We start from the raw sequence: 27,492 nt of genomic DNA on the forward strand, positions 1-27,492 counted from the left end.
TAAATATCAATTTAAAATAGAATAATTTTATATAAGAAACTTGGAATATTGGCTTCCTTGGAAATTAAAAGCTGAGTCAGCATGCCAGGAAAGTATTTCCTCGTAGTTACTATTAATGAAAGGAGAAGAAAGCTGATCCCTTTGGAATAAGAAATGTCCTTTTTAGTGCCTGCTTATACACTATGTATATATATATATATATATATATATATATATATATATGCTGAAATAAAGATGACCTGACTCATTGTGCAAAAGCAGTTGACATATAAATAAAACTGTTTTGGTATTGTGAGCATGTGTGTGTGTGAGTGTGTGTGTTTCCTGGTGCAGAGAAACAAGTACAGGATCTCATGCATGCTAAGTAAGCATTCTAACACTGAGCTACATTCCTAGCCCCAATTTGACATTTTGGGTGGACAAATATAAATTTTTTCCTTGATAGAAGATTATCTATCCTTGTTTTATTGAAGTCTAGAGTGGCCTAAGAGGTTTTTGATCAATAAAATGTAACTGGAATTAAGATTCTCAATTTGAAGCAGAAGCCTATAAGGTACCATATGGTTCATCATGTCTGTTTAGTTATAAGACAATATTGGAAGCAGGGTTTCTTCAGCAACTTTGGTCCAGAGAAATAATAAAGAGAGGAATCAGAACTCATAATATACATGTGGCATGAGTGAGAAATAAATATTTGCTATAACCCACTACAATTCAGGGCTATCTTGTAATACTGTATATCTATCCTAATCTGTTCTTACTGATACACACATTTAAATCCTATCATCACAAAGCAACTGAGTTTATCATTCATTTTTTGTATAGATTATCTAACTTTTACAATGGGAAAAAATGAAGCTCAATGAGGTTAATTCATTTGGAGATGATGAAGTCAGTGTCTACATAACACTCTTGACTTCAAAGGAAATGCATTTACTTTAATTCCTCACTTTGCTATAGAACCATACCATTATTTTGCCATTAATTCTGTCTCACACTATATTATGAATAAATATAATTTTAAAATTAACATATGTATAAAATATCTAATCACATTAGATACTTGTATCTCACTCTGTATTTACTATATCACTTAATAGAGGCATCACAGTTTTTATTTTATTTTGTACCATGTACAAGTATGTGGAAGTTACTAAAAGATGAAAAGACTTTCTGAAAAGATTTTTACTAGAAGTCATATAAAATACATGTATTCATACATAATTTTATAGTCTTTAGGTTTATATTTTAAACATATTGTGTGTGTACCACATTAAAAGAATTTTAGATCACATGTATTGTATTGCATACAATAACTAATTTATTAATATTTTAAAAAATCCAAACAGCATAATAAATTTGGCTTCTTCTCCCCACAGAAATGGGAAATATATTTCAGTAAAGGACAATTTAATTATTTTTACATACTAGACTATTGTTAGGTTTTATGTTTCTTTAAAATATGATACTAGCAAAAATACATTAACTGATTAGTACAGAAAAGTTTACAATAATATGGCAAGCAAAAAACAAAAACTCATGAGAAAAAATCCTGCTTTAAAGAAAAATTTCAAATAAACTATTACAATACAGTTTATCCCTAACATTAAGTCCATTAATAGAGCATTTCTGTACACACATACAAAAAAATAACAAACTGTGGCATTTATTGCAGCAATACAAAATTAAAGGTCATAATGTATATGACTTAAATACCCCTCCCCCATTGATATAGTGGCTTCTTATTCCTTAAACATAGAAACTCTGCTCTTCATGGTAGAAAGATGAAGTCTGTTCATCAAAAGGCACATTCTTATCTGCAAGAAAAGAACATTATAAATGTCACTTTTGTACTGAACTGAAACATTTTAAAACATTCAGGATTCAGAGAGTAGAATAAAAAGTACTTAATCTAAACAAATTATAACAAAAGACTCCAATAAAACATGATTACTTTATATTACTTCAGATATTATCCTTTGAATAATAACTAACTTTTCAAAGAAATTTCATATATAATTTTATTGGTAATTAGAGAACATGCTATAATCACAATAAAATTACATCCTCCCGTAACACTCATAAGTGACTTCAACTGACTTATGTATCCTCTGTAGTTGTTAGTATATAGTTTCTTTAAATATAATTGTTTACCCATGGATGCCAGCAGTGCACGCCTGCCAGAACCCAGTCCCACAAACTCCGTGGCCCCCTGGACCATGCCACGGGGACGCCGCATGTTGCATCTGAATCCGCACAGCAGAGGCACCAGGGGGGAACATAAAGGCCATGGTTATGAACCCCAGTAGAGCAGAAGTGAACAACAGAAAGGGCCTTTCTTATGCTCCCCAATGAAAACTGAAGCCCACTGGGAAAGTGAAGAAAACTATTCAATAAAAGCACACTGGATCATTGTGGTTGGTAAGTTGATGGGACCAGCACCTCCCATAGAAACCCAGGCTCACTTGAGGGGGAGGACAGCTGGAACCTGAAGTAGAACCTTGCAGAGTTGAATCCTGCAGGAGGTCAGGGACCTCAACTCAGACCTTGCAGCCTGAAATCAGCCTGAGTCTCAGTAGACTACAGCTGGCTTGCTGAGACTAATCCACTTAGACCTGCACACTGCTGCCCACATTTCCTACCAGAGACATATCCTGAGGGAGACCTTTTTTTGTTTGTTTGTTTTGTTTTATATTTATATATATTCTTTTTTTCCTCTCTCTATCCCGTCTGGCTCTATATTTCTCTCCCTCTTTGTTCCTGTTCCTGTCCCATTCTGAATTTTTTCTCTCACTCTATCCTCTTGACTGTCACTTTTATATGAAGGTGAACACAATTTCTAGCTTCCCGATTGTTGTCAGTTTGTTCTGTACTTTCTCTGTTCTTTTGTTCTGTCTTTTCCTATCTTCAACACATCCCAACAATTTGCATGACCTTCCTGTGTCCTCTAGCCTCACCTCTAACCTTTTCCTCTCCCTCTGTCTCTCTACCCTTCCCTCCCCAACCCCTCCTAAATTCTTATCCCAAAGGGTAAATTTGCCATATTGAAGGGTCTACTTACTACAAACATATTTTGATCTAGCTCTCGAAGTTTAAGGGACAGATTCACTGCTACCACAAATTGTCATTTTCTAAGCTGTGTTTGATGCTAATTGTGTCAATTGGGTTAAGGTGTTGTGATTTATCTAATCAGTTGTCCTCCCTAGTACACTGAAAATGAGATTGCCTAAGAGTCATTAGAGACTCAAAGCCTAAAAAGTCCAGCTATACCTGGAACATATCTCTGAGAAGCAATCACTCCATAGGGACTCTAAACACCAGTAATAAAGATACTCAAAATAAGAAATATTGGAGTATCAGCACAGGAATTAAAGCAGAAAACAGCACCATCAACAGAATTAAAAATGAGAAGACACGTTAGCAGGACACAAACACAGACTTCCAGTTGGCAAAAGGCAAATTCTGGGGGAAATGAGGTGGAGAAGTCTGATAATCAACCACCTGGACACCCTGAACTGATAGCACAGGAAGTAACAAAACAGATGAATGAGGCTCTAGAAAAATTCAAAACAAATAATTTCCCAGATAACTACAGAGATGGTGGACAGAATGAAAGACATGATTAGAGGCTCTAGAACAGAAACAGATAAAAAAAATCGATGAGCTCAGAAACATGCTGGAAGCCATGAATATCCAGCATAAGAAAGAAATGGAAACCATGATAGCAAAACATAGGAAAGAAATGGAATCCATGAAACAGATTCAAACAGATATTCAGGAGATTAAAAACTCCACTGAAAGCACTCACAGCACACTGAGCAATTGTGAAGATAGAATATCAGATATAGAAGACAGGATTGTGGTTAGTGACCATGAAAACAGATATTTCTTCAAAATAGTAAGAGACAATGAGAAAATCAATCCAGCAGCTGCTAGATGATGCAAGGAATAACATAAGACTGATAGGAGTCCATGAAAAAGCAAGAGAAAGTACAAATGACATAAAAAATCTGTTCACAGAATAGTAGAAAACTTCCCAGAGGTAAAGAATTTGACATACAGATAACTGAGGCATACAGAACTCCAACTAAACATGATCAAAAAAAAGCTACACCTAGACATATAATAGTCAAGATCCCAGAACAAAATCCTATAAGCAGTTAGAGAAAAGAAATCACCTACAAAGGAAAGCCCATCAGAATCACAGCAGACTTTTCAACACAAACCCTCATGTTAAGCAGATCCTGGAGTGAAGTACTGGCAAGCCCTGAAAGAAAATAGCTTCCAACCTAGACTGCTGTATCCTGCAAAATTATATTTCAAAATTGATGGGGAATTTAGATACTTCCATGACAAAGAACACCTGAGAAATTTCATGAACACCAAACCAGCACTCCAAACAATTCTAAACAATATCCTAGAAAAAGACAATGAAGGTCACAACTCCATGAGGACCACCAGAGCAAAGCCACCAGGAAAAGCAAGAAACTAAAGGGAAATGGGGAAAAATAAAAAGGAAAAGAGCCAACAAAAGTAAAACATCATGGTAAGGATGAGTAAATATTTATCAACTATAACCATCAATGTTAATGGCCTCAATTCACAAATCAACAGAAATAGACTGACAGAATTGATTAAGAAGCAAAATCCAACAATATGCTGTATACAAGAAATACACCTAATTAAAAAAGACATTCATAGACTGAAAGTAAAAGGATGGAAAACAGTTCTCCATGTGACAGGAACTTGGAAAAAAGCAGGGGTAGCAATCTTATTTGCAGACAAAATAGATTTAAAACAAAAACTAATTAAGAGAGACAAAGATGGTCACTATATCCTTGTGAAGGGAACAATCCAAGAGGAAGAGATGACAATCCTAAACATATATGCACCAAATATGAATGCCCCCAACTATACAAAACAAATATTAATGGACATGAAAAACCAAATACGCACTAATACAATTGTAATGGGGGAACTCAATACCCCACTGTCACAAATAGACAGATAATCTGGACAAAAAATCAACACCAAAATTCTAGAACTGAACCTAGCTTTTGAACAAATGGACTTAATAGATGTCTACAGAGTGTTTGACCACACAAAATCAGAATATACATTCTTTTCAGCTGCACATGGGTCATTCTCCAAAATAAACCATATGGTAGCTCATGGGGCATGTTTAAGTGAATGCAAAATAACTGAAGTTACCCCCAGTATATTATCAGATCAAAGTGCAATAAAATTGGAGATCAATAGCATAAGAAACTGCAAAACCCCCCAAAACACATGGAAATTGAATAACATTCTCCTGAACAACCAATGGGTCACAGAGGAAATTAAAGAAGAAATTAGACAGTTTCTACAAGTAAATGATAATGCCAGTCCAACATATAGGAATCTATGGGACAAAATGAAAGCAGTTCTACAAGGGAAATTCATAGCAGTGAATACCCATATTAGGAAAACAGAGAGCTCAAATAAACAACCTAATGCTGAACTTCAATCTCCTGGAAAAAGAAGAGCATAACAAACCCAAAGATTGTATAAGAGAGGAAATTATGAAGATCAGAGCAGAAATCAATGCAATGGAGACTAAGAGAATGATACAAAACAAAATCAATGAATCGAAGAGGTTTTTTTTTTTTTTTTTTTTTTTTTTTTGGCACCAGGGATCAAACTTGGGACCCTGTGCTTACAAGGCAGGTGGTGGAACCACTGAGCTAAATCCTCGGCCCCTCCTCTGAGCTAAATCTCCGGCTCTGGTTTTTTGAAATAATAAATAAAATCAATAAACCCTTAGCCAACCTTATCAAAAAAAGGAAAGAAAAGGCTCAAATCCATGCAATTAAGAATGAAAAAGTTGAAGTCACAACAGATCCAGCAGAAATACAGAAGATCATCAATAACTAATTGAGAATGTGTACTCTAATAAAATGGAAAACACTGAAGAAATGGACAGATTCCTAGATACATATGATTTGCCAAAGTGAAATGAAGAAGATATAGAAACTTGATACACTCCAATTACAAACAGTGAAATTGAAAACATAATTAAAAATTTTCCAACAAAGAAAAGCCCAGGTCCTCATGACTTCACTGCTGAATTCTACAAGACATTTAGAGAAGAACTATCACTATTACTCTTTAAATTTTTCAATGAAATTGAAGGGAAAGCAATACTTCCAAATTCATTCCTGCAAGTAAGTGTTACTTTGATTACAAAACCAGTGAAAGACCTAACCAAAAAAGAGAACTACAGGCCAATCTGCCTAATGAACACAGATGCAAACATCCTCAACAAGATACTGGCAAACAGAATATAGAGGGTCATTGAGAAGATCATACACCCTGACCAAGTTGGATTTATCCCAGGGATCCAAGGATGGTTCAACATAAATAAATCAATAAATGTAATACACTATATTAACCAAGCCAAGGACAAAAACCATATGATCGATCTTCTCAATAGATGCAGAAAAAGCATTCGACAAAATCCAACACCCATTCATGATAAAAACCCCACAGAAAAATGGAATAGAAGGTCTTTATCTCAACTTGATTAAGGCTATCTATGAAAAATCAATAGCCAACATCATACTAAATGGTCAAAAACTGAAAACTTTCACCCTAAAATCAGGAACAAGAAAAGGATGTACACTATCACCACTCCTATTCAATATAGCTCTGGAAACATTGGCCACAGAAATTAGAAAAGAGAAAGAAATAAAAGGAGAACAGATAGGAAAGGAAGAAGTTAAGCTGTCATTATTTGCTGATGATATGATACTCTACACAGAAGAACTAAAAAACTCTTCCAAAAGACGTCTAGACATAATTGAGAGATTCAGTAGAGTAGCTGGATACAAAGTCAACACTCAAAAACAATAGCCTTCTTGTACTCAAATAACAGACTGAGAGAGAAATTAGGGAAACAATTCCTTTCACTATAGCATCCAAAAAATTAAATATATAGGAATCAATCTAACAAAGGAAGCAAATGACCTCTACACTGAAAACTACAGCACTCTGAAAAAAAGAGATCAAAGAAGATATAAGAAAATGGAACGACATCCCTTGTTCCTGGGTATGAAGAACCAATATAGCGAAAATGCCCATACTTCCAAAACTGATATATAGATTTAATGTAATGCTGATTGAAATTGCAACAAAATATTTCACAGAACTAGAGAAAACAATCCAAAAATTCATTTGGAATCAGAAGAGACCTAGAATACCCAAGGAAATTCTAGGCAACAGACACATGGCAGGGGGTATCACAATCCCCAACTTGAAACTACACTGCAAAGCTACTGTGATAAAACAGCATGGTGCTGGCAAAGAAACAGACCTGATGATCATGGAATAGATTAGAAGGTCCAGAAACAACTCTAGACATACTCAGCCACTTCATCTGTTTTTTGTTTTGTTTTGGTACTGGGGATCAAACTTGTGTCCTCGAACTTGCGAGTCAGGTGGCGGAAACACTGAGCTAAATCCCCGGCCCCTCAGCCACCTCATCTTTGACAAAGGAGCCAACCATCCTCACTGGAGGAAAGATAGCCCCTTTAATATACGGTGTTGGAAAAACTAGATTTCAGCCTGCCAAGGATTAAAACTAGACCCATATTTAACACCATGCACTAAACTAAGATCAAAGTGGATTAAAGATCTAAATATTAAAACAGAAACACTAAACTTGCTGGAAGATAAGTTAGGTAGAACTCTTGAAGACATTGGCATAGGAAAAGACTTTATGAACAAAACCTCAGTACCATGGGATTAGCACAAAGAATCCACAACTGAGATCTCTTCTTATTAAAAAGCTTCTGCACTGCAAGAGAAACCACTAACAGAGCTAAGAGACAACCTACAATATGGGAAAAAATTTTAGCATCTGTACCTCAGACAAAGGACTACTGTAATCTAGAATATATAAAGAACTTAAAAAAAATCAGAGCCCCCCCCCAATTTAAAGACCCAATTCAAAAATGGACATCTGAAATGAACAGACATTTCTCAGACAAAGAAGTAAAAGCAGCAAATAAGAACATGAAAAAATGTTCAACATCATTGGTCATTTGAGAGATGGAGATGAAAACAACACTGAGATTCCACCTCACCCCAGAAAGAATGGCTGCTATCAAGTAAGCAACCAATAACAAATGTTGGCGGTTGTGGGGAGAAAGGAACCCTTCTCCATTTTTGGTGGGGTTGCAGACTGGTGCAACCACTGTGGAAATCAGTGTGGAGATACCTCAAAGAACTAGGACAACAGGTCCCATTTGACCCATCTATTCCCCTGCTGGCTATCTTCTCAAAAGAATTAAAAGAATCATACCACAGCAATATATGTGCACCCATGTTTATAGTGGCACAGTTTGTAAAGCTAAAGCTTGGAAACAGCCCAAGTGCCCATTAACTGGAAACTGGCTAAAGAAGATGTGGTTTTTTAAAATAAAATAAGAGTACTACTCTGCCATAAAGAATGAGGAACTAGAGACATTTATAGCTAAATGAATGCATATTGAGGCCATACTCTTAAGTGAAATAAATGGGATGCACATGTGTAAATACCGAACAGTTTCTCTAGTGTGAGAAACTGAAAGTGTAAATAATGATTGAAATTAATAACTGATAATGGGGAATAGGAAGAAAAGGTCCAAAGGAGTAGGGGAAGTGGGATGGGTAGGGGAAAGGAAAGAAGGGAAAGGAAAAATTATGAGAAAAGGAAAAAATGGAGACAAAGTCTTTGTAAATAGACTTTGTTAGGGAAGGGTGGAGGGGGTGAAGGAAGGACAAGAAATGGGGAAAAATTAAGAACCAAGATACATCATGTAAAGGTACAAGTACCCAATGATAAATGTAAATGTATACCTAAAATGTACCAGTAAAAGAATTTAAGGAAAAAAATAAATATAATTGTTTAACTAATCCTGTTTCTAAGTTTTCAGAAATGAGAATTAATTAAAGATGCAGGACTAAAAGTAGAGTCTATGAAAACACAATGCTTTAGGTGCTAGCAATGTGGTATTTACAACATGGCTATTCATACATAAGACACATGCAATAAACACATGAAATGGTACAAATTTGCTCATTTTTCTCTTATTGACTGATTTATGGTAATCTGAAGTGATATCTTTATCATACAAATTTTTATAGATCATAATTTTAAACATAGAAATTGTTAATCCAAATCTTTGCTTTTAAGAAACTTCTGCTAATAACATTCATCTAATTTAAAATTTAGTCATACTAAGTTATATTCAAAGATGTATAGAGTTTACAAACTGATAAATCTCCATTGTTAATCAACAGGAGAGTAGTATTTAGAACTTCTCTGAAAATACATCTGAATGAGTAAAGCTCTTTTTCATATTATTGTCTTATCTAAATCTTTAGTTAGCTGTCTATAATAGATCTCTAAATGATTAGTATAAGGTAATGAACTTCTTATATTTTTAATCTGAGAGTAAATTCAATCTTTTCAAATATATATTACAGATTATTTTTTTAAAATGTAATGCTCTGACCCCATTTTACAATTTCTTGTACTTTTGATGCTTGAAACCCATTTTTAATTTGATGAAGAAATTTCAGGTTATTAAAAAAATAAATCTGTGAAATCAAAAGTGTCATTTCATAGAGTAGGAAAAAAAACCCACATAAGTACTAGGACCCAACCAAATTCTACCAGGAACCCCACAGAAACCTTCTGAATGAGAGTGTGTTGGGGATTCTAAAGAACACCTAGCAAATGGAACAGGATACTTTCTGACAGAGAAGTACCTGGAACAAAGAAATAATGTTTCAATATGTGTCTCCAGGAATGTATTCTGAGATCATCATAACCTCAAAGCAAATGTGAATAAGGATAACTGTGTATCATAATCTATCCTACTGCACTATGCCTGTTTCCTTGAAAGTTTTACACAAGACTGTCCTTTGCATAGAATGTTGCATTCCTTGGGTTTGGATTTCCTCACAACTCTAGTCTGTCCAGCAACTACTATGTGCTACACAGAACATAGTAGCAATTCCTTCCTAGCATAAAAAATTAAAAGCCAAACTTAATAATGAAGACATTTTTATCTATTTTCTTCACAAGAAATATTTTTAGCCAATCATCTTCCCACTTGAAACTTTGTCTTCCTCTGCATCCACTTAAATCAAATAATGATGTCATCTACTTCATCACCTTTCCAGGGGGAGTAGGAAGATCACCCCTAATTACTTTGTATGTCCTGAACCCTAAGCACTGTATCACACATCGAAAACATATCAATGTTTTCAATTCCCCCATCTTCTAACTCAGCCTCTATCTCTGCTGTGTCACCTCCTCTGAAAAACTGAATGAGCCTCAAAATATTAGACTTTAGTTTTATTTAAACTCCAATTCTTTTTTTTTCAAGAAAGTCAGCAGAATAATGTTCTAGAACCTAAAAATGATTGTATCACTCCTTCATTCACAAGTTTGATGATCTGTGGGCAACCTGAACTGCTAAAATTTACATCCTTGGTATGACAGCCCCAACAGCAACAGGTCAGCTTTTGCATGACCTGTATTCACAGAGGCTTCGGATCTGTGCACATCCTCAAACAGGGCCATGCTGTGGCTCATGGTTTCCACTCTCCTTCCATGCAACTTTCCATACCATGGGCTCTTACTTAATCTTATTACATTTTTTTAAAAATCACTGCAATTCAATACTACTTCTGCAGTGTAATCTTCTAAGTTGTCATCCCTAACCCAGCTGCTCTTTTTCAGGAATCTTGTAGCAGTTTAAAAACATGTGGAGAATTAGTATGATATGAAAAAACATATCCAAGATTTCCTAGTACCTGGAGAGATTATATGAAAGTTGTAAAAGGTTCTGGTAGACTCAAAGAAGCCTGGAGAAAGAATGGAATTAATTACACAGTAAAATAGGTGTTGATCTATTAACAGGAGGATTTATGGCCAAAAAGACAGGTTAGTAAATGCAGTCTTATCCCTCAACTGTGGTCAGTAAAGGTAGAGGACTGGAGGTACACCATCTCCTATCGATACTATTATAGTTCATAGTTTATAAGACAAATATTTTTCTTATTTCATCATCTTTGAATTTAGGAGGTATCTTCCAACTGACAGTATCTTTGTTTTTTTTGGTACCAGGGATTGAACTCAGGTCCTTGAGCTTGCAAGGCAAGCGACAGAACCACTGAGCTAAATCCCCGGCCCAAGTGACAGTATCTTATAATTGCTGTCTGGTGGTAATTCTCACACCGATGTAACTGCCTGTATACGCACAAGGCTGATCAAAGCTGTTTATTTTGCTATCACTTCAACTGCATCATAAATACTGCTGGTATGAAAAGAGATGAGTTTAATGATGTTTGAAAAATCTTTAAAACAATTATGTTATGCATAATCAATGAAGCAAAAATTATCGCATATATAAAGATATAACAGAATACTAAGCTAGAGTTTGATGTCAGAAAAGGAAGTTATTTATTTTACAGTACTAGAATGATGCAGTCAGTTCCAAACATTCTTGCCAAGAAACGAAGAACAATTTCAAGATGGGATTATAACCTAGATAAATAAAATCTGTTCATTTCTGTTCTAATAAGCTACTACATAGCAAGAAATCCAACTGCAAGTAAATGTGGCCAAATTCTCAAGAAGGGATTAAAATATATAAGCATTTTGGGAGGCCAGAGTGCACAATTCTTGCATAATTTAAAACCGTTTTACATTGCTTCACAATAAAATAGGCAGTTACTTCTTTCCTTTCCTAGTGCTTAGCCTAAAATTATAGTGTCTAAGATAAAATAAATAATAGTATAAGTCTCCAGAGAAAATTTTAACTTACTAGAAATAGCTGAAATTAGATCAAATGATTTTGATCTAGATCTGTGTTGTTCAACATAATAGCCACTAGCCATGTATGGCAATTTAGGTTAAAATTTCAATTAGTAAAAAGTAAATAAAATTATAAATTCATTTGTTCAGTCATACTAGCCACATATCAATTTCTCAAAAGCCATATACGGCTAGTGACTATGAAATTTTTATATTGTGGTTGCAAGTTATTAATGGAGTAAAGAAATTTTTCTTTTATGGCCCAATGTCCACAGAAAAGAAAAGCATTAAACATCAACAAAAACTAAATGAAAGTTCTGTTTGTGACCCATCTAAGAAAAGGCAAACATAATAGTTCCCTTTACAAAAAATAAAGTATGAATTATCTTACTAGAAACAAACCACTGGTCATCTTAAAATATAAATTTCTCTCTAAAACAAACAGTACTATAATACATTCTTATATTCTACTCACTCTGAATAATTGCAGTGTTTATTTTGATAATACATTATACTTAACAATTTATTTAGTGCTTTATAATTACAACTACTTTCAAATTGATAACTATTTGGATAAGACCTTCTTAATTAGAGTTTTTAGTTAAACAGTTGTATCAAATCTGCTTCCTGATTTTGATACACTAATGTTCACAATGAAAGTATTTTATGGCCAAATAACTTTGGGCACAAAATGTAATGAACACATACAATACAATATTAAATTCAATGAAGCAGAACAGGAAGTAGCCAAAAAGCAAATTTAGATCATTTTAAATTACGTACTTGACAGAAATTACTAGACTAGACTTGAAATGACAGAAGTACTAGCTGTTAGAAGCTGTTATCATTTTTAAAATGTCCTCTAGTATACATCATTATAAATAATAATAATAATTTTACTATTTAGTAGGAATTAGACATAATAGCATGCATATATTGTTTCCATTTATTACTCTGTCTGGTAAAGCTCTGTTTAAATATGTATTTCTGAGTGTGGCTAAGGGTATTTGTCTCCAACATTTTTTTTTTTTTTTTGAGAAAATTGAAGGGAACTTCTTGTCAGCATATGCTATCTCTGATTCCTCTTCAGTTTTTCTCTCTGAGGCAGCTGAAAACTACACCACAGTAAAAAACTGAGATTGTATTCTCAGTGTTATAGTTCCTTTGTCCAAAATGTTTTAGTAATCAAAATTAGGATAAGAGACAAAGGGGAACCAGACCCTAACTTCCACTGGCTGTCATGATGGAAACAGTGTCATTATCCAATCATCAGCCCAGAAAGAGGCACATGATACTGGGAAGCACTGAGGGACACAGGAGTCACAATCATGAGACACGGTTCTGGCCTCAGCCCAATCCATAATACACTATTATATGAAAAAAAGTTCCCTTAGGAAATTTAGTTTAAGTCACATATTGGCATTTTCATACGGTTTCATCTAATACAAAAAAGCAGTGAAAATAATTTCTTCAACCTGATGACAAAAGATCATTGTTAATATTTGCATGTATTTAAGGGCACATTAGAAGCATTCCTCTGAGGAAGAGTACAAAAAAGCTTATTTTATAAAATTGTAAGCAAGGAAACTCATGTACCTCTTTGGAAATGAGTTTCATCCTGTTATGTTTTGGATGGACTTTGGAAAATAAAGTGGAACTAATTTTAGAATCTCAAACAAATAAGACCACATTAGTAAGATATGATCTAAAAATAATTAGAAATTAATTACACTGTAGAGTTCTAAGACTCTATACTGCAGCTGGGAAGAAACAAGTCATACTCTTACTATTCTTCACTTCTAGACTTCTTTGGTGCACACTGGAAAAACTAAGAGTAAAGGGAAATCAGCGTTATAAGACAATGAAGAGAATGAGAATAATTATCTTTACAGGCATAAATAAGCATTAAACAAACAGAACAAGATTGCACTAGGAAGAGAAGCAGAGAGTTCCCTGAACTTTCCAGCCTCAGTTTTGCTATCTTTCCAATGAGAATAGTAGAAATTACTTTGTAAGACTATTCTGATGATTGTGTTGGTGCATATAACAATCCTGCACTAAAGGAGATATTTACTAACAAGCAGCTATTTTATATTTACACATTTTATTTGCTAAATCATTTGACAAGATTGAGTGGATTCACAGTATTTTATTTTATTTTTATTTTGCAGTGCCAGGGATTGAACTCCACCTCCTATGCGCTCAGCAACAGCTCTATCACTGAGCCTTATAAGCAGTCTTTACCCAAGGCTTGAAGGGCTTCTAGAAAAAGTTTAGTAGTTCTAAGAAAAAACTGCTTTTGAAGGGATCCTTTCAGGGCAATGATTCCAAACTTCAATTGCTTTATGTTTCCTGATAGTCTTTGTATATCTGCCTTTAATTTGCTCTGGTTGACAAAATATGTGACTAATATAATCAGTACAGCAACATATAATGCAAACAACTATTGTCACTAGTGGTTTTTCTACAAAAATGGCCATAAAACCTACTCCATGTACTGGAGGATATTTTTAGTGATCTTGGCAATTAAGAGCAGAATCATTTATAACAGCAACAACAGCAGCAGAAAGGACCCCAATTTCTCTACGATTGTACTACTTTACTTTGTATCTTTAGAAAGATGAATGTAGTTATCAGAAGGCTTGGTTTTAAGAATCAATGGAATACAATGGGAGGCAAGGAGCAACAGAGAGAATTCAAGTAAAGAAAGGCAATAAAATAAATAGAAAAAAATAAATGCTACTTCTGAATAATTTCAATATGTCAAATACAATTGGATAATAGCTTGGATTAATAAAAGATTTTGCACAATCCTAATACTTCACTAGTATACAAGTAATGTGATATATATACACACATATATATTCAAGTATAGAACCTACATATATCTCTTTCTCTGTATATAGACAAAATAAATGATCAAAAGGAAAATCAGTTATGTGAAAGTTATTCACATAATCAACCACTTTATTGAGTAATGTTTTAAAAAGCCAAATTTATGGACAAATTTCTTGAAAAAGAAAATTTAACAATGAGATAGGAAGAAACAAAACATATAAATACCTTTAAATCTATTTTTAAAAAATTGAATTTGTTACCAAAAGTCTTCCCCTCCAGAGGAAAAAAAAGTTCATTCTCTGATGGTTTCACTCATGGATTCTATCAAAGATTCCAGGAAGAGATAATACCAGTGTTAAAAAAAGTTTTAAAAACATAGATGTAAAAGGATCATTTATCAACATATTTTATAGTAAATATCAAAATATGACAGACATTACAAAAATATAGACATTATCTACATACATATAATGTATAATTTACGTGCATAGATGTATATGTCTCTCTATATACCACATATATATATATGTCTATATTTATATGATTATGGAAGAGATAAAAAGGATCAAAATGGATGGGGTGTATGTACCAATTCCCCATGATGAACGTATCTATTATGTATTGCAAATATATACTAGTAAAATAATTTTAAAAGAAAAAAAGTAGCCAGAGACAAAAAAAAAAGGAAAAGAAAATAATTAGTGGTAACATAAAGAAGATATCATGCCAAAGTCGGATTTATATAAGAAATATAAGGTTGTTGTAACATTCAAGAATAAACATACTATATTTACTACACTCACTAATTAAAATGGAGAGAAAGAGAATCAACTCCTTACACATAGAGAAAGCATTTGACAAAACTCAACATAAAAATTCATAGTAAAACTCTTAATTTAAAAATAGTAGTATGGGCGCCTCACCTGCCTGGCAAGCTCAAAGTCCGGAGTTGATCCCTAGTATCAGGGAAAAAACCAAAAAAAGGCCAAAAATAAAAAACTTGAAAATAAAAGTAGTAATGTCCAGGGGTGGTGGAGCATGCTTGCAATCCCAGAACTCAAGAGATTGAATCAGGAGGATTGCTATGAGTTCAAGGCCAATCTGATGTACACAGTCAGACTCAATTTTTAAAAAAGAAAAACCAAAATAAAACAAAACAAATTTATGCTTCAAAATAGTTTAAAAAATTGACAGCTTGGCCCACAACATGGAGGAGCAGAGCCTCCCCCAGCGCAGAGGAGGTGAACCTTCCTAGACACCATACCCCCCCCCCGCCAGCACCTAGGAACAGAGCCACCCCCAGCACTGAGGAGGTGAATCTACTGGGCCACTGTACCACAGCCCCCAGTGCCCAGAAGCAGAGCTGCCCTGAGCATCCAGGAGGTGAGCTGTGGAGGCACCAGCAGCACACCCCCCTCCCTCATTGAAATGAGAAGACACTTTAAAAAGTCTCAAAACCACACTTCCAGATCATCTAAAGCAACCCCAAACAGAAACGAGATGGAACAATGTGATACTCAACCACCTGGACTCTCTGAACTGGCAACAAAAGAGGATCTGAAAAAAATGAAATCAGAAATAATTACTCAGATAATAGCAGAGATTGTGCCCATAGTGCAAGACATGATTAATAAATCTAGAGAGGACACAGATAAAAAAATAGAGGAGCTGAGGAACACAATGGAATCCCAACATAGGAAACAAATGGAATCCATAAAACAGATGCAAACAGATTTCCAGAAGATTAAAAACTCCATTGAAAGTTTATGCAACAGAATGAGCCAATGTGAGGACAGAATTTCAGATACAGAAGATAAGATTGCAATTAGTGAACAGGAAAAGAAAAATTTCATTAAAGTACTAAAGGACCATGAGAAATCAATCCAGCAGCTGCTAGACGATGTAAAAAAAAATGGAGATGGAAAATCAAATAAGTACTAATATAATAGTAGTGGGAGATCGCAATACCCCACTGTCACAAATAGATAGATTAGACAAAAAATAAGCAAGGAAATACTAGAACTCAATCAAACTCTTAAACAAATGGACTTAACAGATGTTTACAGAGTGTTCCACCCTGCAAAATCAGAATACACATTCTTTTTTCTTTTTTCTTTTTGGTACTGGGGATCAAACTCAGGTCCTTGTGCTTGCATCGCAGGCAATGAAACCACTGAGCTAAATCCCCAACCCAGAATACACATTCTTTTTAGCTGCACATGGGTTGTTCTCTAAAATAGATCACAAACTCGCTCATAGAACATGTTCAAGTAAGTGCAAAGGAACTGTATATTATCAGACCATAGTGCAATGAAATTGGAGATCAACAGCAAAAGAAACTGCAAGAATTTCATAAACACATGGAAATTGAACAACACACATTTGTGTAACCAATGGGTCACAGAGGAAATTAAAGAAGAAATCAGACAGTTCCTACAATTAAATGACAATGCCAATACAAAATATTGGAATCTATGGGACTCAATAAAAGAAGTCTTATGAGGGAAATTCATAGCAGTGAATATGCATATTAGGAAAACAGAGCAAGCCCAATTAAACAACCTGATGCTGAACCTCAAGCTTCTAGAAAAAGAAGAGCAGGACAAACCCAAAACTCATATAAGGGAGGAAATTGTAAAGATCAGAGGAGAAATCAATGCAATGGAGACTAAGAGAGTGACTCAAAAAATCAGTGAAGCCAAGAGTTGGTTCTTCAAAAGAATCAACAAAATTGACAAACCCTTTGCCAACCTGGTCAGAAAAAGGAAAGAAAAGGCCCAAATCTATGCAATTGGATTGAAAATGGTGAAATTACAATGCACCCAGCAGAAATCCAGAGGATCATCAATACCTAATTTAAGAACCTATACGCCAATAAGATGTAAAAGAAAGAAGAAATGGACACATACCTAGATAAGTATGAATTTACAAAGTTGAACAAAGAACACCTAAAAATTTTAAATGACCCAATATCAATCAATGACACTGAAATGTAATTAAAAACTTACCAACTAAGAAAAACCTGGGTCCTGATGGCTTCACTACTGAATTCTACAAGACATTTAGAGAGGAACTACTGCCACTACTGTTTAAATTCTTCAGTGAAATTGAAAGGGAAGCAATACTCCTAAATTCATTCATGGAAGCAAGCATCACCTTGATCCCCAAAGCAAAGAAAGACTCAACCGAAAAAGAGAACTATAGGCCTATGTCACTAATAAACATACATGCAAAAATCCTTAATAAGATACTGGCAAATAGAATGCAGAAGATCATCAAGAAGATCATACACCCTGACCAAGTTGGATTTATCCCAGGGATGCAGGGATGGTTCAACATATGCACATCAATCAATGTAATATAGTATATCAATAGACCCAAGAAAAAAAACTATATCGTCATCTCAATAGATGCAGAAAAAGCATTTGACAAAATCCAACACGACTTTATGATAAAAACTCTACAAAAAATTGGAATAAACGGTTTCTACCTCAATCTGATAAAAGCCATCTATGAAAAACCAACAGCCAATATCATACCAAATGGTCAAAAACTGAAATCCTTCACACTAAAATCAGAAACAAGACAAGGATGTCCACTATCACCACTCCTGTTCAATATAGTTTTGGAAACATTAGCCACAGCAATTAGACAAGAGAAAGAAATAAAAGGAATAAAGATAGAAAATTAAGAAGTTAAATTGTCATTATTTGCAGATGACCTGATACTCTATAAAGAAGACCCCAAGAACTCCACCAAATGTCTTCTAGACTTAATAACCAATTCAGTCAAGTAGCTGGATACTTGGTCAACAAACAAAAATCAATAGCTTTCTTCTACACAAGCAACAGACTCACTAAGAGAGAAATAGGGCAAACAATTCCTTTCACAATAGCATCCAAAAAACTGAAATACCTAGGAATAAACCTAACAAAATAAATCAAAGTCCTCTTCTCTGAAAACTGTAACACTCTGAAAAGAGAGATTGAAGATGATATCAGAAAATGGAAAGACATCCCTTGCTCCTGGGTAGGAAGAATAAACACAGTGAAAATGGTCATACTTCCAAAACTGCTATACAGATTTAATGCAATCCAATTGAAATTCCAGAAGCATAATTCACAGACCTAGAGAAAACAATCCAAAAATTCATTTGGAATAAGAAGATACTCAGAATAGCAAATGCAATTCTAGGCAATAAAGACAAGGTTGGGGGTATCACAATTCCCAACTTGAAACTATACTACAAAGCCACTGTGATAAAAACAGCATGGCACTTGCAAAAAAATGGACCTGAGCGCCAGTGGAACAGATTGGAAGATGCAGAAACAACTCCAGACACAATAAGCTACCTCATCTTCGACAAAGGAGCGAAACACCCTCACTGGAGGAAAGATAGCCTCTTTAATAAATGGTGCGGAAAACCTGAGTTTCAACATCCCAAAGATTAAAACTAGTCCTATATCTCTCACCATGCACTAAACTAAAATCAAAAATGGATTAAAGATCTAAATATTAAAACAGAAACACTGAACTGGCTGGAACAGAGGTTAGGTAGAACTCTTGAAGACACTGGTGTAGGAAAAGATTCTATGAACAAAATCTCAGTTGCCCGTGAACAAGAACAAACAATCAACAAGTGGGATCCTTTCTTATTAAAAAGCTTCTACACAGCAAGAGAAACTACCAACAGTGTGAAGAGACAACCCACAATGTGGGAAAAATTTTTCACCTGCTGTTCCTCAGACAAAGGTCTACTATCTTCAATCTATAAAGAACTTAAAAAAAAAAAAAATTCAGACCTCCCAAATTTAAAGACCCGGTTCAAAAAATGGGCATCTGAAATGAACAGACATTTCTCACACAAAGAAGTAGAAATAGCAAATAAATACATGAAAACATGTTCAACATCACTGGTCATTCGAGAGGTCCAAATGAAAACAAAGTTGAGATTCCACCTCACCCCAGAAAGAATGGCTGCTATGTGAAATCAACCAATAACAAATGCTGGTGGGGCCGTTGGGAAAGAGGAACACTGCTCCACTGCTGGTGGGAGCGTAGACTGGTGCAACCACTGTGGAAATCAGTATGGACATACTTCAAAGAACTAGGATTGGAAGTCCCATTCGCTGCAGTTATTCCCCTGCTGGGTATGTTCCCCAATGAATTAAAATATTCACACCAGTGATATATGTGTACCCATGTTCAAAGCAGCACAATTTGTAATAGCTAAAAGTTGGAAGGAGTCCAATTGCCCTTCAACTGGAGACTGGATAAAGAAAATGTGGGGTTTTTTTTACAAAAGGTAGTACTAATCAGCCACATAAAATGAGAAATTAGAGACATTTATAGCTAAATGGATGCACATTGAGGTGATATTCTTAAGTGAAATAAATAGGACACACGTGTAAATACCAAATAGTTTCTCTAGTTGAGAGAAACTGAAAGTGTAAATAAGGACTAAAAGGTATAATAGATAATGTGAAATAGGAAGAAAAGGGGCAAAGGGGAAGGGGAAGTGGGAGGGGTAGGGGAAAGGAAAGAAGGGAATGGAATTAATATGAGAAAAAGAAAAAATGGAAACAATGTCTGTAAATAGGGAGGATGGAGAGGTTGAAGGGAAGGCAGGGGAAGGGGGTAAAAATTAAGAACCAAGAGAGATTATGTAGAGGTGCAAATTTCCAATGATGAATGTCATTATACTGTATACCTAAAATGTACCAATAAAAGTAATTTAAAAAAATTTTTTTAAATTGACAGCTAATGTTTTAAATAAAATAAAGGTTAGCTGTACCAGATCTTAATTTCTCTTTATCCTGTAATTTAGCATACTTAAACTCAAGGGATTAAGATATAAACATTTAGATTGTATTCTAGAACCCTTTAGCCAAGCCCCCTTTCACATCCTAAAAGATCTTACAGTCCTATTTCCAAAGAAGTAACTAACTTTTTCTTCACTTATTAAAAGAGAAAGGGCCGGGGATTTAGCTCAGTGGTTCTGACACCTGCCTTGCAAGCACAAGGTCCCAAGTTCGATCCCTGGTACCAAAAAAAAGAGAGAAAAATGGTATTATTCTTGATTTCCATTTGTTATTAAAGTGAACCACAATAAGGTCTCTATGCATGTTTACCAAAATGTAAATTGAGAATGTAGAGTACACTGATGAATTTGCATGTTTAATCTATATCACTGTACAAACATTAAAAAATTAGCAAAAATCCTGCCCACTGAATTACCTTGAAATAAAGTAATAGTAACTGGATTGTATATATGCTTATAACAAATAATCTCTAAGACAAAGGATGTCATAGGAACAAATACACCTGAATCTACACCTCTTGGAAAATGCTGCCCAGTTGTAGAAAAGGGTTTTGGCCACTTTACCCAAAATGAAAGACAGAAAAAAAGGGTTCATACTTATTTGAACTTTAAAAAAATACCACAGTACAGGGCCAGAATCAGTGTGTTATGTTAAGGATGTTTATTATTGTTTAAAGCAGAGGATAAGCTGTGTGTGTAGCTCAGTGACAGACTATATGCTTAGCATGTGTGAACCTCTGGATTCCATCCCTAGCAGCACAAAACAACAACACCAACAAAATGAGAATTTTTATCTCTATCACCTGCGTGGTCCCTAATCTCAGGATCCATACCTCTTCTCACTGAGCTATATACCAAACCCTTTTTTATTTTTCATTTTGAGACAGGTTCTCATTTAGTTCCTCAGGCTAGACACAAATTTCCCTCCCAGAATGCTGAGATTACAGGCATGCACCAGTATGCTAAGCTATAGATCTCTTTCTTTTTTTATGCTTAATATTATTCAATTGCTTCTTTACACATTTACATATATTTGATCCATTGTCCTTACACATTTTGTGTGTCCATTCATCCATCACTAGACATTAGGTTATTTCTATACCTTGGGTACTGTGAAGAATTCTGCATGGAATATAGTAGTGCAGACATCTCTTTGGCAACTGATTTGCTTTGGATATATGCCCAGAAATTGAACTGCTGGATAATGTAGGTTCTATTTTTAATGTTTTGAGATATTTTCATACTGTTTTCCATTATGACTCTATCAAATTATATTCCTAAACAGGGTGCAAGTAAGCAAGTATCTTCCACCCACTTATAAATCGGGTTCTCTGTTTTAGTTCTTTTTCTTTGATTCATAAGTATTAACTATATATTTTAAATATTAAATCATATATTTAAGTCAATAGTGATGACCCAATAAAGAACACAGCCACCCTGAATTTGGGGGGCAGGGGGTTGGACAGGACATCCTGGAGTGACCCCACAGGAGAGTACAAGTTTATTGAGCTAGGTCCTTTATGCATAGTGCGATAGGCTTGGGGGGCCTGAGAATGGCTGGGGATGGGGCTACAGCAACTGCCACTGTGACCTGCAGGGCGGCTGGTGAGCTGTGTCTTAGCAGAACAGGCATTGCTCCTGGGCTCAGGTCCCGGGAACCGGGTGTGGGAAAGGGCTGTAACTGGTTTTGTAGCTCAGAAACTCAGGCAGTTGGGGACAACAAAGGGAGGGCCCACCTATCAATCCCTAATTTGAATATCTAAAATCCAAAATGCTCTGAAATCCAAAACCTTCAGGAAAATATTCCAAAATCCAAAATCTGAAGTACTTTTGATTCCAAGTATCTTGGATAAAGGATATTCAAGCTGTAGCTTTCTCACCTCTTACATAAATTGCCTTTTCACTCTGTAGATTAATTCTTTGGCTGTGTGTCAGCTTCTCACTTTGATAAAACCCTAATTATGTATTTTACTTTTGTTGCCTGTAATTATGGGGTCATATTAAAAAAAAATGATTGCCCAAAGCAGCATCAAGTTTTTTCTCTATGTTTTCTTCTAAAAGCTTTATGGAATTTAAGTCTTTAACCCATTTTGAACTGATTTTTTATACACACCATAAAAAACTAGTTCTATTTTATTCTTCTGCATGTAGATATCTAGTTTTCTTAGCTCTATTTATTGAAGAGATTTTTTTTTTTTTTTGAGATAGAGTCTCACTGCATTGTTACTATGCTGATCAGGCTGGCCTTGAACTAACAATACTCCTGCCTCCACCTCCTGAATAGCTGAGATTACAGACAAGTCCCATGGTGCTCACATGCTGAGGGGATGAGACTGATTCAATGAATTCAATCACTTTTTGTGATTGGTCTGCTCAGGCTTTTTAATTTCTTTTTGATTCAGAGTGAGTAGGGTGTATTTAGGAACTTAACCATGTTTCTAGGTTATCAAATCAGTTGCCAAAGCATGGTGCATGATCTTCATCTTTGAGGTATTACCCTTCACAATTACTAAATATGGGACAGTTACTTCTCATGTCAACCTTTATCATTTATCAAGAATATTTGAACAGATAAACCAAGGTTCACAGTCACTGTCTCATTGTAGTTAATTTTGAATTACTAATAATTTTGTTTCTGTCTTCCCTTTCTACTTGTAGAGATGCCTCATATGTATCTATCTTGTTTAAAAATAACTATAAGAGCTTGAAAAATTATAATAATGATATAAAATGTAATACTCTTGCCATACTATTTAATCAGCACTTTCTTAAAGTCCTAATGAGAGAAATGATCTGCTATTCCCTCAGTAAGCCTTAGTTCCCAACTCTATTTCCTAGTAGTTTCCCTTTGATTCTAATGTATAAAGACAAGTACCTATTATATACAATGATTCAAACGTAAACATTCAAGTCAACAACTTTATCTTGCTCTTACCTAAATAACACTCAGCAACCACAATATTAGTCTTATTGAGAACTATACAATTCTTTAGAGTCCATTCAGGAGCTTTTCATCAGAAATGTTATAAACTTTTGATTTTATGTATTTTAACTTCAACTGTTTTAATAAGAGAATTAATTATTAATAAGCAGATATATTTTTGTTTGTATTTGTCTACCTAGCCTCTGATATTATTATTATATAACTGGCATTTAATAAATGTTTTGCTAAATGAATTAATTACTAGCACTACTGATAGATACATTAAAAAGTATACATAGGAGCTTTTAGTAATGCTGATAATTCATTTATTTCTAAATATATAAGATTTTAGAGCCCAATTTTTTGTTGTGTCTTCTTTTTCAACCACAAGATTTCTGTGGGTCTTTGAATTTGTACCAGAATCTGGAATCTTACTTTTCTTTCACCCAAAAAATCTCCCTCTATCTTAACATATCCTTCCTCACTGGGTGGAATATTTGTTGTCGCTTTTACTCATTCCATTTAGATCGAAACTAATTCCATAACCTTGTAATTTTGTTCATGCAAACCTCTTAGGGAGGTTCTTAACATACAGTGAGAAGAGATCTGATGTAGACATTATAACTACAGAATCAGACCATGAGCCTTTAACCCCACAATTCTGCCAGGAAGCACTAACAGCAAATCAAATAACCCAAATGGAAATCAAAATATTCTCAGAAAATAAAAAGAAAATCAAGTTTAGGGAATCTCTCTTTCCCTCTCTCTCATACACACATACACCACACACACACACACACCCAGAGTTAATACATATTGCACAAATGAGTAACTTAAAAGTCAAAGCTCTGTAACAAATTTGACAATAAAATCCTTTTGGGCCGTATTATACTGTTTGTGTCTATTTTAGCACATCATTGTGAATGAGAGCTACTGGCTGCATAGCACAAAGATTTTCACTATATAAACAAAATTGAATAAAATCTGTCAGTATAAAACTTGTTACACAAACATCTGATTCAATTTTTTCTAGCAAAAACTTGCTTCCTGACACATGCAATTAAACTCCAAAATACCCACCTTCTAGGATGACTGGCATCAAACAAAGTGTTATCATCATCCTCATCATCTTGTTCCAAAGGTGTCAATTCCATGTTCTCTATGTTAGTGTCCAAAACACCATACCTCCTCGTCTTTCGGTTTTTCCTTCTCATCCTATGAAACAAAACAAATTAGTGAATAAAAATTAGCTTAATGTGGTATACATAATCCTTACTTCATACTGTAAATTAAAAATAAATTATTCATGTGTTTTTAACACAGGAGATAGTCAATGCATAAAGCGTTAAATTTCAGCTACATCATCAAAGTGCCACGAGGGACTACTTATAAGTCATGATACAAAACTTACTCCTACATGTTTGGGCACCATAAATATTTCTCCTGCTCTTCTGCCCCTATCAGCTGTGCTGATAGCTAGTTCTTTAAACCTTAGCTCAGGTATCACATCTGTATTGAGGTTTTCTATTCCAGTCTTTGACCCAGGTCCTCCATTCCTTCTCATTGCTAAGAAGGATTAAGTATTTTCCACACCAGTAAGAGTAAGAAATTGTGTGTGGGAGGGGGAGAGGGGTCTGATAGCTCACAACCCTGGCTACACATCCGAAAAACCTGCTAACCACTTTTTTTAAAGCCCCATGTTCAGATCATAATAAAACTAGAGTTTCCATGGGTAGGAACTAAGTATCAATACTGCAGGAAAGCTCCACAAGGTGATTATAACGTGCTAAAACCCTCTGTCCAAGATCAGACATTCTTGAAGGCTTTAGGGATTGGCAGAATCACAATCACTTAGGAAATTATAAGAAATTAAATCTTCATGCCTAACCCAGTCCTAATTTAAACATAGAATCCAGAAGTCTATGTTTAACAGAAACTTCTTGAGATTTTGATGCATCCTGAAGTTACAGAAACATTACCCTACAGAAATGAAGATTTTAGGGTGTTAAATATATTATGATTTATACTTCTAGACCATGATTCTCTCTCCAGTAACTTTTCCTTCAAATAATTTAGCTCACCTTACATTCATATGTGCATACATTTATGTGGGTATTCATTCATGTGTCTGTCCTACTAAGTTCCATGAGGGAGGCAACCATGTTTGCTTATACTCAACTGCAAGATCACTTTCTAAAAGTGTCTGACCTGTTAAGGTGTGGAGAGCTAAATACTTGTTAAGAGTCAGAGTAATTTACAGCTCAGTGATCCCAAACCAACGCTTTCAATCAGTGTCTAAGTCACCAACAATGTGACAGCCTCAACTCCATAAGGAGGGAGAGGGATTTCACCAAAGTATCTATTTAAAAACAAATTAGAAGATATTTCAACAAGTGATCATAAACCTGATTTATTCAAATTTGGATTTACTTTGATTGATGTAATAAGATTGTGATAATAACCTTTTAGACTATAGCACTAACTGCAATAAGCAATGACCATGGGAAGTCCTGGAAGACAAAGGAACCAAACACACATGTATATGTGCACACTTTCCACAAATACTTGAGGCTTAATAAACACAAAGCACTATACTAGTTTCTGCATGTGTAGTGTCTGATCATAATAATCAAAATTTATAAATATTACTAAGCCTAAACAAAAACCAAGATAATATCCACCAATCATTGGTGGCAGACCTATTTATATTCCCACTTGAAGGTGATTGGTCAAATAACAGTGGTGCAAGCATAGTGTTTACAGTTTCAAATGTAAACAGTTGAAAGGGGTAAGAAATATTATAACTAGCAAAAATAAGATAACGTGAAGTATAAATTAGTCTTTTTGTACTAGAAATTAAAAATGCTCAGACTGCTAAATTAACAAGTACATATTTACATGTATGTATGCATGTGCACACACACACACACACACACACACACACCATGTAACCAGAGGTCTAAATAATTTTCTCCGGCCTGATAATTTAGGCTTTACGGGCCACATATGGTCTCTGCCACATATTTATCTTAATTTTTCATTTTGTTTACAATCCTTTAAAATTATAAAAAATTTTCTTACCTCCTAGACTTTACCAACTAAAAAATATCAATGGATTAGGATTTAGTCTGTTTGCCAACTTCTAATTAGAACTATAAAAGATATTAAAAGAAACACTAATAAAAAACTAAGATGAACTAAGACATGTGTAAGAGCATTGCCTCTGGAAAGAAGTAAATTTAGGTTATGATTGCTCCTTTAGTTCCTCATAGTTTAATAATATCTCCTTAAATATATGTTTGAGAGGTCGATGCTTTCCATAATTTCTTTTGATTTAAAAAAAAATGAATCCATTAACCTGATTGAAACTCCCTGGCAGGACTGGCTGTGCATACTGATAGTTATAACATCTCCTCCCTTTTTTTCAGTCTTTTGCTCCATTTTCTAAACCAAATGGCTTCCCAAACATCTGGCATTCTTAATCAATGAAGAACTTAATGTTATCTGAAGGAATTTTTGGAAATAAATTTGATTCTTTCAGGTCATATACATTATATTTTCAACCTGCTGCTAATCTGGTCGTTGCTTATCACAAGATACATTCATAAGTCTTAAAGTCTTATTCTTCTCCACTCTCTAGATATTCATTATAACTTGAAAGAATTTCTACCCTTGTAAGAAATGGCCAAACAAATCTGCCGAATATTATTTTTCTGTGTGCGGTATAAATATTTGATCACTCTGATTTGGCCAGTCTATATTGTCAATATATATACTCTCCATATATTTTATATTCTAGATTTGTTTAATCAAAGATATAAATGCTATCTTCCAAACGTGAATCTCTTTAAGAAAAGAACTGATTTCATACAAATAGGTATATGGGGCTGGGGATTTAGCTCAGTGGTTCCGCTGCCTGCCCCGCAAGCGCAAGGTCCTGAGTTCAATCCCTGGTACCAAAAAACAAAAACAAAAACAAAAAAACAAACATACAAATAGGTATAATATTGTTAAGTTCTAAATAAATATGGGATGCAGTGCAATTTAAATTAATACTTTGGT

General features: G+C 34.7%; 1 protein-coding gene across 1 annotated transcript in view; it reads right to left on the reverse strand.

Moving 5' to 3' along the window:
* Positions 1-1,224: 1,224 nt before the first annotated feature.
* Positions 1,225-27,492, reverse strand: part of Fam174a (family with sequence similarity 174 member A) — a 40,141-nt gene continuing 13,873 nt past the window's right edge. The window contains exons 2-3 of the mRNA XM_004841731.3: positions 24,511-24,645; positions 1,225-1,817 (exon numbers count right to left, since the gene is read on the reverse strand). Of these exons, the coding sequence (XP_004841788.2) occupies positions 1,814-1,817; positions 24,511-24,645 (139 nt within the window). The 3' untranslated portion in view covers positions 1,225-1,813. The remainder of the gene's footprint in view (positions 1,818-24,510; positions 24,646-27,492) is intronic.

The sequence above is a fragment of the Heterocephalus glaber genome, unplaced genomic scaffold, assembly GCF_053883595.1.
Source record: "Heterocephalus glaber isolate CG9 unplaced genomic scaffold, H.glaber_assembly_v1.0 deba00001465, whole genome shotgun sequence".
Taxonomy (NCBI): Eukaryota; Metazoa; Chordata; class Mammalia; order Rodentia; family Bathyergidae; genus Heterocephalus; species Heterocephalus glaber.